At 39.8% G+C, this 13113-nt stretch overlaps 1 protein-coding gene across 1 annotated transcript in view; it reads right to left on the bottom strand.

Moving 5' to 3' along the window:
• USP24 (ubiquitin specific peptidase 24) overlaps positions 1-13113 on the bottom strand; it is a 65866-nt gene that overhangs the window by 15661 nt on the left and 37092 nt on the right. Inside the window, exons 33-52 of the mRNA XM_056355488.1 lie at positions 12075-12170; positions 11691-11919; positions 10605-10764; positions 10164-10319; positions 9523-9593; positions 8611-8771; positions 7682-7743; positions 7134-7325; positions 6717-6834; positions 5266-5410; positions 4735-4854; positions 4382-4507; positions 4075-4173; positions 3783-3865; positions 3417-3558; positions 2888-3007; positions 2271-2491; positions 1722-1846; positions 939-1080; positions 434-584 (exon numbers count right to left, since the gene is read on the bottom strand). Of these exons, the coding sequence (XP_056211463.1) occupies positions 434-584; positions 939-1080; positions 1722-1846; positions 2271-2491; positions 2888-3007; positions 3417-3558; positions 3783-3865; positions 4075-4173; positions 4382-4507; positions 4735-4854; positions 5266-5410; positions 6717-6834; positions 7134-7325; positions 7682-7743; positions 8611-8771; positions 9523-9593; positions 10164-10319; positions 10605-10764; positions 11691-11919; positions 12075-12170 (2719 nt within the window). The remainder of the gene's footprint in view (positions 1-433; positions 585-938; positions 1081-1721; positions 1847-2270; positions 2492-2887; positions 3008-3416; positions 3559-3782; positions 3866-4074; positions 4174-4381; positions 4508-4734; positions 4855-5265; positions 5411-6716; positions 6835-7133; positions 7326-7681; positions 7744-8610; positions 8772-9522; positions 9594-10163; positions 10320-10604; positions 10765-11690; positions 11920-12074; positions 12171-13113) is intronic.

Raw genomic sequence — 13113 nt, 5'->3', positions numbered from 1 at the left:
AACTGGTTTTGATTTTTCTTACTTCTCCTCCTCCTTCTACATTCTTGTGAACTCAAGAGCTCAAGGATGACTGTAATTTGCCATCGTCTCCATTACTCCTCAAGTGTACTTTAAATGAAGCATCTCCTCTGCTCTTACCTCTCCCTGCTTGCATGCTGACTGCTGCCATATCTCACATTTGACTAATTTGCCTGCAGTTTCTTCAAAGCAAAGAACGATGGGTCAATTTTGTGAGAAGGGACATCAAAACTTAAAATAATGTACCATTGAGCAGCTTGTTAATAACCTTATGTCAGAATCCAGAATTATTTTCTAGCTTTGCGTTCAGTAAGGGAATTACTTCGAGGCCACCTTCAAAGTTACTGTGTTCCTCTTACTACATACTTAAATTTCCTATGAGTAGGATTTAGTTGCCACTTTCAGGGTGCTCTACCTGATATATCCGCACAGGCATCTTCTCTACAAAAAGCCCCTTTTTTTCTCCTTTTCGAACCAGCTTAGTCAATATGGAGAGGCGGTCACTGTTGGGCCTATGGGGTCGAGGTGATGACTGGGGTGAAATTTCTGGTGAAGATGGAGCAGATCTGAAATATATACAAGCTCAAGGTGAATAACGAAATCACATGACAAATCTACAGTTCAAGTTTAAAATACTGGTACAGCCAAGATAACCTTAAGGCAAATTTAGATGATACTCTAAATACCACTTGAGGCTGTCAGTTAGCTTGAACTTCTTACTGCAGCAGAGATGGCAATATGGAAGAGGAAATTATAAAAGCAATAAAAGACTGTTCATTAAGCAGCTTAAAAACCAGACCAACACAACAGATGGGTCAGTATACTCCTTTGTCAAACAGGAACTATTAATTTCTTAGTTCTGAAGATAGGGTCTAGATATGAACATAAGAAAAACTTTTACAGACATAAGAGGAACTTACAATGAGAGGTCCTCGGCTTCCTGACGCACAACACTCACTCGACTTTTCTTTGGTAAGACTGGAGAGTTCTGATCAGACACTCTCTGGTAAAACAGCATATAGGCATTCCAGTAGCGCCGACGCACATCAGGGTAAGGGTTAGCTGATGGGAGAAAAAAACGTTTGATGAAGGCCTTTGAAGTTTTAGTACCTTTTTCATACCTATAGGAAAGTGAAATTGGGTGTGCAAGTAACGTGCACTGTGGCAGTACAAAGTAATCCGTCAGATCAAAATATCAGTCCATGTTAGTGAATAACAAAAACCTGAATTCTAAAATATTTTTGCAAAAAGCCTATGTATTTGAAAAAGATAATTATCAGAATTATGAAACAAGTGAATATTGGTGGAAATGTATTTGGAATTAATTCCTTAAAGCATTGGAAAGTTTAAGTGTATGATGCCACACAATATTCTATGCACAGTCATTTTTACCAGCCAACAGTAAGGTCTGTTTTGTGGTTGGGTTGGTTTTTTTTAAAGAAACTATTTTAACAAGATGCCATTTTACTTTTGAATCTCCTCTGCTACTAAGTCTACAAAGTGAATATGGTTCAGCTAATACTAGGCTGTATATAAGCTGTTATGTCCTTCAGTAAACAGATGACTTTAGGAAAAAACTGCTTCAGAAGGATTAGTAGACAGACCAAGTAACTCGGAGTAGACATAACGGACCGAACTCTACCTCTAATGAGAAGCAGTGTGAAATATAAAGCTACTGAAAATCAGTCTGTACTTCTGCTTACATTGATCATAGACTTTAGGTCTATACTCTCCACCAAAACATTCATATTCCAAGGTTTCATCAGTTAGATCAAATTCTTCAACAACAGTGTCATTAAATTTATACCACTTTCCTTTTCCACATCCCCTGTGATCAAAGCAGAAGAGAAACACAAGAGAAACAAAGTTACTGGATTGTCGAGTGAGAAACCAAACCACCCTGAATATCCTAGAAATGACAACCCTGAACTCGTACTTGTTTTGACAGTAAATAGAAAGCTTAGTTCAAAGTTACATTTTAAAAAAATAAGCTTGATAAAAATGAGTAGCACATCAAGTGCAACTAAGCATCATAGGAAGCCCTCAAACTAGAATACAAGGTATGTAAGAATTGCTGAGACACTTATAATGTGGTGTCCCATATTATTGTGTTACTGTCTTAACACTCACGTCGGGTGTTAAGAAAGGGAAGAGTGCTTCCAACAGAGCTCTGCATGGCTCACCATACCTTCCCAAAACAAGCAGTCTGTAGACTGCTCTCAATCCCCCACGCAAATCTTCTTGGCCATTACCTCCTGTCCTTTATAAAGGAGTAGTAGTGCCCTGCATGTGCCTGGCCACTGTGAACAATCACACCAACAAGCTCATAGTTTTCCGTAGGGGCAACTTTCTTCCTCGGGGAGCCTCCGCCTCCTTGATCTGCATTTCTACCATTGTCCCCCACTTCTGAGGAAGAGTCCTGGCGAGCCATCCCTGACACGGTGTAAGGCTCCATGTTCAGCATCCAGGGAAACTGTTTGAAGAGATATTTCAGATTAACTGAGAGGTTATATTGTGTACGTGTTTAGGGTAATTTTATGAGAATTGTATTAATACTTCCCACATTGGGAACACCAAAGAAAAATATGATGGAACTTCAACTTTTTATCCTTATGACGCAGAAGTTAAATAAACTGTCTTTATGGGGGTTTTTGTTCTTGCTTTCTGAAAGGACCCTGAGAATGTTGCAGACAAGAAAAACTCTAAGGAAAAATACTTATTTTCTGTAGCATCATCATGTGGTAAGTTTACCACATAATCAAAACCACTGCATCAAAACATGGAGAAAAGAAGGAAGAATGAATATGAAGAGTGAGAATCCACACCATGAAGAAGCAGGGGGGAGGGTGCCACAGAAAAGTTTTCTTACCCTTATTTGTTCATCATATTTAATAGAACGTCCGCTCTCCCAATCAAAGCCAAATCTCATCAGGTGAATCACCAGCAGGCTAGGCAAGACCTTAATGCATGTGCGCTTCACTGTAGTTCTCTTAAAAAGGAAAAAAAGAGTATCACCTCTACCTATATACCTCAAGCATTCTGTAGTATTCTTCTACAGATGCACAATGCCAGCCACCTCGAACTGAGGCACAATACAGCCACGGGAGGCAGGACAACCACAGGATGACTATAATACATACAGACAGGGCATTATTACAGGTATTACACAGTTTATGCCATGGGCTGGTACGTAACAACATTTTACCATCCTGCCATCCCCTCTAAATACGCAGTCTACAATATGAGTTTCAGGGAATAAAGAATGCTATCTACATGGATTTAACCTTTTGATTAAATCTTCAGAATAGAAAGAGTAAGCAGTATCTAAGTATGGCTTCTATGACCATGTAGCGCTTAAGAAAATACCAAGCTGTAGCTGAATCTTCAAGAACCCATACCTTTTCTTTGCACTTTTCACAGTAGTATGCATTGCTTCCTTCCAGCACTTCGCCTCTAACAAACTGATCCAATGATATTTCCAGACTTTGACATGATGTCACACCTAGGTTGAGAGCCATGAAGGCTTCCTCGCGCTCATACCTAAATTCAAGCAGAAAAATAGTCAAGGCATTGATGGAGCAGCACCTACCCAACTTGCACTAACAAGATGTATGCACAGGAAAGAATACTGCATTTGCCCCATAGCTATCCATAGCTGTGAGGCTCACAAAGGCACGTCTCTACCTTGTGCTATTTTGACCTACATATTTTAACAGTAATGGGAGCACATAACTTGGTAACTGACGCACTAAATTCAACATTACCTGTGAGGACAGTCCTTGCAGATCTTCTGATCAGAGAAGATTCCTTGAAAAGTATTCTTAAATATTTGGTCTCTTCCTATTTTCTGTTGAAGATACATTTAGACATCAGGTGGATATATTACAGAGCAAAAGACTAAGAAAACAATAGGGATTTTAAACTTCTGAACGCTATATAGATTATAAAATATGTTGAATGGCTCTCTGCCTTTTTTTCTGAAGAACAAAGGAGAAAGAGAGAAAAGGTACCAAGGAGATGCATATAACCAAGGGAAGAAATCCCTGAGGTTTTTACCTTGAGGTATTCATCCATTTGATCTATAAGACTGGTGAAGAACTCATAAGCATCCTGTTGCTCTCTAACATAAAGTTCCTTATTCCACATCTTGAAAATCTGTATAAAGTATAAAAATATATAAAAAGGTGGTTGTTCCATATACCTAAAGATAGTGATTTTTTTTAAAAAAAGTGTGTTATTTTTACATGTTTTTATTTTCTGAAGTAGAACTTTATCTCTAGAAATTCTGCAATGAGAAAAGGCTGAATAAGTGATTACTTGTTAAGGAGGAACGCAACATATTCTAAACAAAAAGATCTAATACCTTCCAGAAGTTCTCAGGTACATAATACTGTAGCTTGCTTTCCATCAAATGACCAAAAAGAGACTGAACTTGATAGAACACGTTGTCATCTGGATTGTCTGTATCATCATCAATGGAAAGCAAGGCCTGGAAGGAAACAAATAACCGTATTAAATTGGTTCTTGGCAAAATTACTTCTGTAAGTTGTTATGACACACAGCACAGCGACTTATAAATTATGTATTTATGCACACACACATGTATACGGTTGTTGGGTTTGTGTTTGTTTTTTTTAAAAACAATTAATTTACAAATGCTGCTGAGATGAACTTGCAGTTCAGGTGACAGACTTTACTGGACGTTGAACCAATTACCTCTGGGAGACCAGGCTGCATATATAGTTGCTGGAAGACGGCATTCATGTAACAAGTAGCACCACCGTTCTTCAGTCCCACAAATCCTGAAACGGAGCGACTATCCACTGGTGGAAGATACTAGAATGAAAAACACATTTTTTTTTTGTCCCAGTAAGTTATAAAAAGCATAAGACTCCAACAACATACCATAGTTTTCATAATCACCTTTATATAAGCTGTTCAGAGCAATTTAATGAAAACCTAGGAATATAAATTCTGAAAGATCGTAACAGTGCTGTATTTGGTCATTTAGACATGTATCTAAATAAAATAGGTGATATTTAGGAAATAATTCTTTCTTATCCAGATAATAACTGACAAAGTGGAGTATTTGCTTTGAGGAACATCTAATGGGTCTGCATTTACTCTTATCAGCTTTTTGTCTTTTAAATTGAAGACCTTGGAAATTCCATGAATGGAGCCATTAAGTAGATCACACACAGTACTCCAAACCACACTCATGCGAATAAAAAAAGGGTTTTTGCTTACATCAAACTCCTTGGTAAGTGCAGGGTCACACTGGTGATGCATAGAAAGCAGCTCTTTTGTAATAAGCTGGAGATTGGAAGGTGAGCTATCAGCCAGCATTACTAACACTTCATAAGCAGCTAATCGGCTATCGGCTGTACTGCACCTGAAAAGAAAATCACATTCAAGATCTATTTTGTGGATGACTCAATTATTTCTAATTCCATAAAGCCATATTACTTGGAACAAGTGACAATTAACGTGCAAAAGGAACATTCCTGAGAGACTGCAGAGTGCTATTTTTATTTTCTTGGGGAAGGAGAACGGGGAAGAATCAAATCAGAAAAAGCAGCATCAGGAACACTCCTTTAAAATAAGCCTCCCTTACTGACATGGAGACAGTTTTTAATATTCAGTAGCAAGGAAGAGTAGGTGCCCTAAAAAGGAGAGACAGAATTGGTTGTATGGCTGAGGACAATCAGACAGATAGTCTCTATCACTGTAACACTGATGGAGACACAATGACTTATTTACAGGGAGAAAAGTTTTGAAAGAGATAACATACTTGCTACAAGAGATGACCTTAGACCTAAGCTGGGCTAGACCGGTACAGAACACTCCTACTTAGCTCTTTTCAGTGGATCAAACACACCAGCCTTTTCTTCTAAAGGCCAAAGAAAAGGCTTTATTTACTTTAAGCAAACAAAAGAGCATGCTTGAACTGCAGTAGAGCAAAGCTGGAGCAAAACACGAAGGTGTAGCAAGTCCCATTCAGTTCAGGCATTGCTAAATGCTCCACTGGAACCTTCTTCAGGGCTTGTGGAAAGGCAGTGCAGATATGACTGATCCAGCTCTTAACACCAACAGGTCAGTGTGATGTAAGCAATCCAGCTACAGCAGCACAGAACTCCACATAAGCTAATTTATCCACCCCTTCAGATATTGTAAAGGCAACAGAAGGCAGGCGTGACACAAAAGAGAAAGCCCACTCCTTTTCCCCCCATTTGATATATTCTGTGCTATTATCAACTCTCTCAGGTACAAGGAGACTGGCTCAGCATTAGCTTTTTACAAAACAGTTCTTTTGAAGGGGGAAAAATAGCAGCAGAACTTTTGCAATTCTCATTTACAAGGGGCTTGGAAAGTTCACTTCCTGGTCATGCTCCAACTTCAGCCATTTAGCCAACTTCCCAAGCAATGAAGAGCTAAAGGAGTACTCTTTGGACTCGTGAAGCCAGCACTCAGTTGTGCTTGCAGTTCATCAGTGATCTAACAAAGCACAGACTTTGGAAGTACAGAAAAGCAAAGATTCTGGGTCACACAAAAACTTAGAAAAACGCTGTTTGGGCACTTATGTAGGAAATGTAGAGAACTGGAGAAATGCGCCAACATTGGTATTAAAGCCTAGTAACTGTAGTCCCAGTGTGACATTTGCATTCATGAGAACATAAACAAAAAACCACAATTTTTACTTTGGATGAAAGTCTTGCTGACTGATTGCAGCACTGCCTGCTGGAGAATGGCTATTCAGAATAATCCTGGATGCTCGGAAGAGGAAATCATCCAGCAATGGCTTAATCAAAGATGAACCTGTAACACAGTAATCCACATCTACTGTTAAATACTTACATTATCACTGCAAACATCAAAAGGTGTTCCATAACAGCAAAATCACTTCATAGCACCATATCAACAAAACCCACATTCAAATATTTCATCACATGTCAAAGGTACAACAAACATACTGCCAAAATTACTCCTTATAGCTCTGTATCACTTCTACACATGGATTATGTCTTCGTACATACTGTCTACTGATCAAGTCCTCTGTTACTGCTATGAAGAATTCACACTTGTCTAGCCATTTTTGAGTAAAAAGGAACACTTACCAACCATTTCCTTCTCTGCCCCACAAAGTGAAAGGAGAGTTTTGATAAGCCTCAAGTGTCCTGCTAACAGGATGTTATCAGCTTCACTGGTCTCACACTCAGCTGTACGGTTGGGTTCAAAATTATCTAGCCAGGTGATCTCATCTTCTAACATGGCAGCTGGGCTTATGTTTAGCTGTTCCATTTCCGATGCTGCAAGAGAAAAAGAAAACCCAGAAAAATGAACAGCTCTATCAATATAGACTATAAATACAAAGAATTTCGAAAAGTTTGGTAGTAGTCTAGTTTCTCCCGCAATGTGTACAAAGTATACCTTCCACAAAGGAACTCAAGTTCCCTTTCCAAAAGGAGTGAGCTGCCTTGCTGTTACTCAACGCCAAGAACAGTCCATGCCAGGCATTAACACAGGACAGCCAGCACACTGGCAGGTCACATCGAGTTCATGGTGTGGTAACCCCTCTGTGAAGGCAATCCTACATCTTGTCTATGGAAGGAAGACATGCTTGGAAGCTGCAATCAGAATGACATTTGTGCCTGTACATACTTACATGTGAGGTCATCCAATAACTGACATCTCAGGTCAAAATACTCTGTACACTGGGATAAAAGTCTGAAACAGGTACAAACAGAAGAAAGGTTTAATTTAAAATCAGAAACTTCTTTCTAAGCTGTTGCCTTTAAGGCCTGTGTGCTCTGTCCATCTAATGCAAAGTAGCTATCCAGGTATCCTTCTGCATGTACTCACTGCAAGTTTTAAAACAAATTCCTTCCCCACAGCTACTTCTGAATGTTATGAATGACATTTAATCCTGCCTTCTTCCTTCACCTCATAACGATTTCAGTCAATTGTCAACCAACAATAAAACTATGTGTTTTAACTTCTCAGTTACTCCTCTATTTAGATTCCTCTAGAAATTGCTCCTTAAAGTTACTGTCAAATTCAACAACCTTTGGCCAGTTAAGGACAAGTTAACAGGACTGACACCTAACAGTCTTTATAGGTGTAATGGGCAACACAAGCAACAAGAAATCAGGTGAAGCCATGGGTCCAGACACTACTGACAAGGCTGGAGCCTTTAGCATTGGTTTCTGATCTGGATCTATGCAATGCTATCAAGTAAATTCAACGTTACTGTCATACATCCCATTGCCTCTATGTCTCATGCAGGATTCCAGCCAGGAACTGACTACCATGACCACATCCTAGAAAGAGCAGGTCTACTTAGCAATTCTTGCCTCCCAAATGGGAAGTCAATTAAGGTGAACTGTAAGAGTTCACAGAGGAAGAGTTGTACCTTGAGAACTCAGCTTTATTTCCCTTCAGTTTACATATTTCCAAAATCATCGGGGGCGTGACAGGGATGGTCTACTTTTGACAGACTTGCAAAGTCCTAAACCCTTGTGCCTCAGAGCTTCCACAGCACTACTCCAAAAATGTGACAGATTTGCTTCCTCAACACACACACATCTGACTTACCTCTGGTTGATTCCTCTCATGATGCTGGTTGGTGACCAAAGAGGCAGCTGGGCATGAAGAACAACAGTCAGGAGAAACTGGTTGGGCTTTTGTACATCTGGGTGGGCTGATGTGTCTGTCTGACTAAGGGTGTACAACTGGTCACAGGCAACACGACGAATCTGAAAGCGTCATTTGTCAAACATTAGCAATTGCTCAAAGGTTGCAAAAAAATACATTTCTGTTTTGCTAGAAATCTGACAGAAAATAAAGACATTGAAAAGCTTGTGTAAACCAGACCATGAGCTCTGCACCCACCAGCTAGGTTTTCTCTATTTATAGGGATTTAGCAATCCACTTTCATCCCTGAGCTAAAAGCTCTGATGCTTTATTAAACAGAGATTATAAATTCAGATAAGGAAGAAAAGATGCAATGACTTAATGTAAAATATATGAGATGCGATGAAATGAAGTAAATGTGACTTGAAAATCTCTAGATTTTAGAATATCCAGAATAATCTTAAATCAGAAAGAATGAATTTTAGGAGCGTTCTGATCTTCAAGTTCAGAAGAGTCCATTAAATCTTACCTAGATCTTTCGAGATTAAAGTTATTTGGAACTTTCCCTAAAGTACATTTTTACAGGATGTGTCTCACCAAAATGACAGTATTTTCTTTAGACTAGCCACAGCAGTGTCCTACGTGCCTCATGGATTAAACGACCCTAAAGAATGTAATACTTCAGCATTTTCTATCAACACATCACTAGAAACTGGCATTACTAACAATTATACAAAGGTTATTTGTTCAAATACAAAAACTTGGGGGAATATTTGTAATGAATAATTTTTACCTTCAGACCGTATCAAATGATCATAGTGTACACATTTCAGAAACACAACATTTAAGAAGTTTACAGAGAAACACCCTCACCTCAGCACTTGGTGATCCAAGTAGTATGTCAATGATGAAATCAGCAACACAAGGCAAATTGTAAAAAGATCCTAGAACAGAAGAGTACCAGGCTATTTTTTAAAAAAATAATTTAAAATCAATCAGTTACAGTCTTGCACTAAAATACCATAGGACCTAGAGGACATCCCCCTATCAATGCTGAAAAGTGGTAGCGGCTATCTGTGTATTTCCCATCTCCTCTTCTCCCCAGAGACTGGCATCACGTTGTAACAGCATTTTTCTTCGCCTTCCACCACCATCACCAATGTTTACACACCCTGTACACAAAGGTTCAAGTACTAAACACTTGCTATGCAAACAGCAGCACTTACAGAATTACCTACTTCAAAGCCAGTGCAAATATTTAATATACTGGTAGGAAGTCAGCTTTCCCAAAACGTTTCACCAAGGCACACCACTACATGCCTTGTTTCATGCCACACACACCCCCACCCCGCCCCCCGCCTCAATTTTTAGCGAAATTTTGTGGTTTTAATTTTACCTGTCTCATCTGACAGCGCTACAAGTTTCTTGTGATTTTTTGTACTTGTGTGCCTCCAAAAGCCTTCCCCCACCTTACTTATATTCCAAATAGTGAGTAATCCAATTCTATTTCATACCTAGTTGCTGACTGCGTAGCTGAAGGCAGGTTACTAAGAGAGACAAGGCTTCTCCAGCAATCAGAGCATCTTTGGTGGATACGGACTGCTGTCTGACACAGATACCAGCATGCAGCGCAGTCGGCTCTCCTTCACTTCCTGAACTGCAATTACTCCCTGCATTAAGAAATGAACAAGTGCTGTAATCCATTATATTTTTCAGATGTTTTCAGCTTCTGGTCAGCTCTCTGCAATTCAAAAAAAAACTTCTTCAAATGCCATATGGATTACAGCATTTTGCTCAGATTTGTGTAATGCAATCATATAATGTGCTGAGCTGGAAGAGACCCAAGAGGTTCATTGAGCCCAACTCCAATGAATTTAGCTTCAAGCTTCAAAGCGTTCAATTAAGAATAAAACAAACGCTTTCTTTAGACTGGTTTAGAGACATAGTTAACCTACCTGAGCTGCTAAGTCTGTTTCGAATCCCAGCAGGAAATAAACTGTTGCTCTCTTTTATCGGCTGACTACTTCCCACGAGGTCCAGTCGTCCTGCAGCAGCAGCCCAAGAGAGTCGCATAAAGCAAGCCACTGTGGAAGTGAAATCATTCACCTCCATAGTCTGAAGGAACAAAAACCAGCAGTTACTTCTGTGATATTCAACAGCCTTTGTTAATCATAGGGATAAGAGGAATTTATCTTCAGGATCGCGTCAAACTGACGTTTGGATTTGTTCTCCCCTCTCTTCTCTAAGCAGGCTCAAGGATACAAGAGTCTGTCTGTTCCCAAGAACAGATCAGTGTTGCTCCCTTAATAGGAAATTCTCCACTAAGATAGACACCCTTTTTGCCTATCTGGACTTAAGCACACCGATTTCAATCGTATTGATCCATCGATCCACTGCCCAAGAACCTAACACAGCATACATGTTAGATTAACCATGAATTTCCTTTCAAGTGGACTCAACTTTCCAATGGGTTGAGTTCTTGTCGATTAGATTGTTTTAGTAAATACCCAGTCTCAGATTCGTTACACTGACATACCTATAAAGGGGAAAAATAGCATTCTCTTAAAGTATTGAAAACAAAAATGTCCTTTCTTCCCAGGGTACTATCAAGCAAATTTAATTTTTAATGAGTTACTTGAAACAAAAAACTTGCCCAAGATTTCTAATTCAAAGAAATACAGACTATAAGCCACAAGTTCAAGCAGGAACGTTCTTTCTATTCCCAGAAAATTAACAAGAGTAAGATCTTAGAGTTAAGTGTGACTGACAATAAATTTCAAGTAAGATTTCTGTGTAGAGCTATTTCTGGTAAGCGCTTTTGGGGTACTGCTTCCCTCTGTACTGCCAAAATAATTTTTGAGACTATGTTAAAATTCAGATCAAAGTTGGGAAGACTGATGGTCAGGATCTTCAGAGGCTTTTAAATGGAGCTTGGGCAAGAACCTGTATAAAAAGACTTTTGATTAAAAACCCAGGAGTTATACAGCTGTCACTGGAGACGTCACCACTACATCACCACAAATCATCAAATGCTTCCTTACTTGTATGGCAACTCTTGCTGCTGGTATGATTTCTTCTACCCTAATGGAGGATCTATCAGATACAGAGAGCTGTCGGTAGGATGACTTCTCAGGTGTTCCACAAATGGACATCTGCCTACTTGCTTGCCGGCTGACATTACGGAAGGGGCGCGAAGACAATGCTTCTACCCCATCTTTAATGAAATCCTCATCCAGTAAGGTAGGCATTGTCTGGCCAACAAGCAAGAACCTACATTCACAGAGCAAAAATATCAGGCTTATATTTGAAAGTTCACAGCAAGTGAATGAAACATAACTCGAAGTACCAATTAATCTGAAATACTACAAACCACACTCTAAAAGCAAGGAAAGCAGCACTTTCTCTAATGAAAGGCAATTACATACCTTGCAAGTTGTAGGCAGATGGAATAGACTCCCTGTCTTGTTTCATAGTCTACTTCTGATGGGATGGAATCTCTCTGCATCACATTCACCACCAAGCTTAAAAACAAATCAATAAGACTGTTTGAAAATGCTTTACATTAGGAGAGAGATGCAATTAATTTATTTCTGTCCTCCCCTCCTCCTATTCAGCCAGCAGAGTGTCAGTTAAAACTGCCAAACTGGCATCTTTGGAGACTAACATCCCCGTTTTCCCCTCCTACATCTACAGATGGAAGCTTTCTTCTGTTCCTGTTGGAAAATGCTTCAAGGTCTATGGGGCGAGGTGGCTGTGGACAGAATTTTTAAGAGCAACACGTACTTGGTAAATCTGACACAGCACAAGCAGTATTGCCAGGTCTTCCGAACCACTCACACTGTGCCTCAACTCGTACCTGAAGGGTCTGAATTTTGGAAACTGTAAAATTTAATATGGTTCCCACTGCACGATCTATGCTTTGACTGCTTAAAATATCCATTGGTATCTGTGCAGGACATCGTGTAATGCATACACTTGCAAATTTGAACTGAAACACTTAAATGCTAACTGTTCAAGCATCAGCTACCTTAGTAAAAGCTACACTACACATCTTATCTGTGCCTAACTATTTTGGGGTTTAACAAGTACTCTGTTACAGTACTATGGTAGTGTCCTGGTTTCAGCTGGGATGGAGTTAATTACCTTCTTAGGAGCTAGTACAGTGCTGTGTTTTGGCTTTGATGTGAGACTTTTCAGTTCCTCAGGCCTTGCTAGCAAAAAGGCTGGAGGGGCAGAAGGAATTGGGAAGGGACACAGCCAGGCCAGCTGACCCAAACTAGCCAAAGAGCTATTCCATACCATGGGACGGCACGCCTGGTATATATACCTGGGGTTGGCTGGGGTGGGCAGATGGTTGCTCAGGGACTGGCTTGGCATCGTCAGTGAGTGGTGAGCAGTTGCATTGTGCACCACATGTTCCTTTCTTCCTCTCCCTCTGGGTGTTATTCTCTCCCTTCCCCTTTT

The sequence above is a fragment of the Falco biarmicus genome, chromosome 11 (genome assembly GCF_023638135.1).
Source record: "Falco biarmicus isolate bFalBia1 chromosome 11, bFalBia1.pri, whole genome shotgun sequence".
Classification (NCBI taxonomy): Eukaryota; Metazoa; Chordata; class Aves; order Falconiformes; family Falconidae; genus Falco; species Falco biarmicus.
Note: the sequence above shows the minus strand (reverse complement) of the source record. Positions and strands in the feature narration are given on the sequence as shown.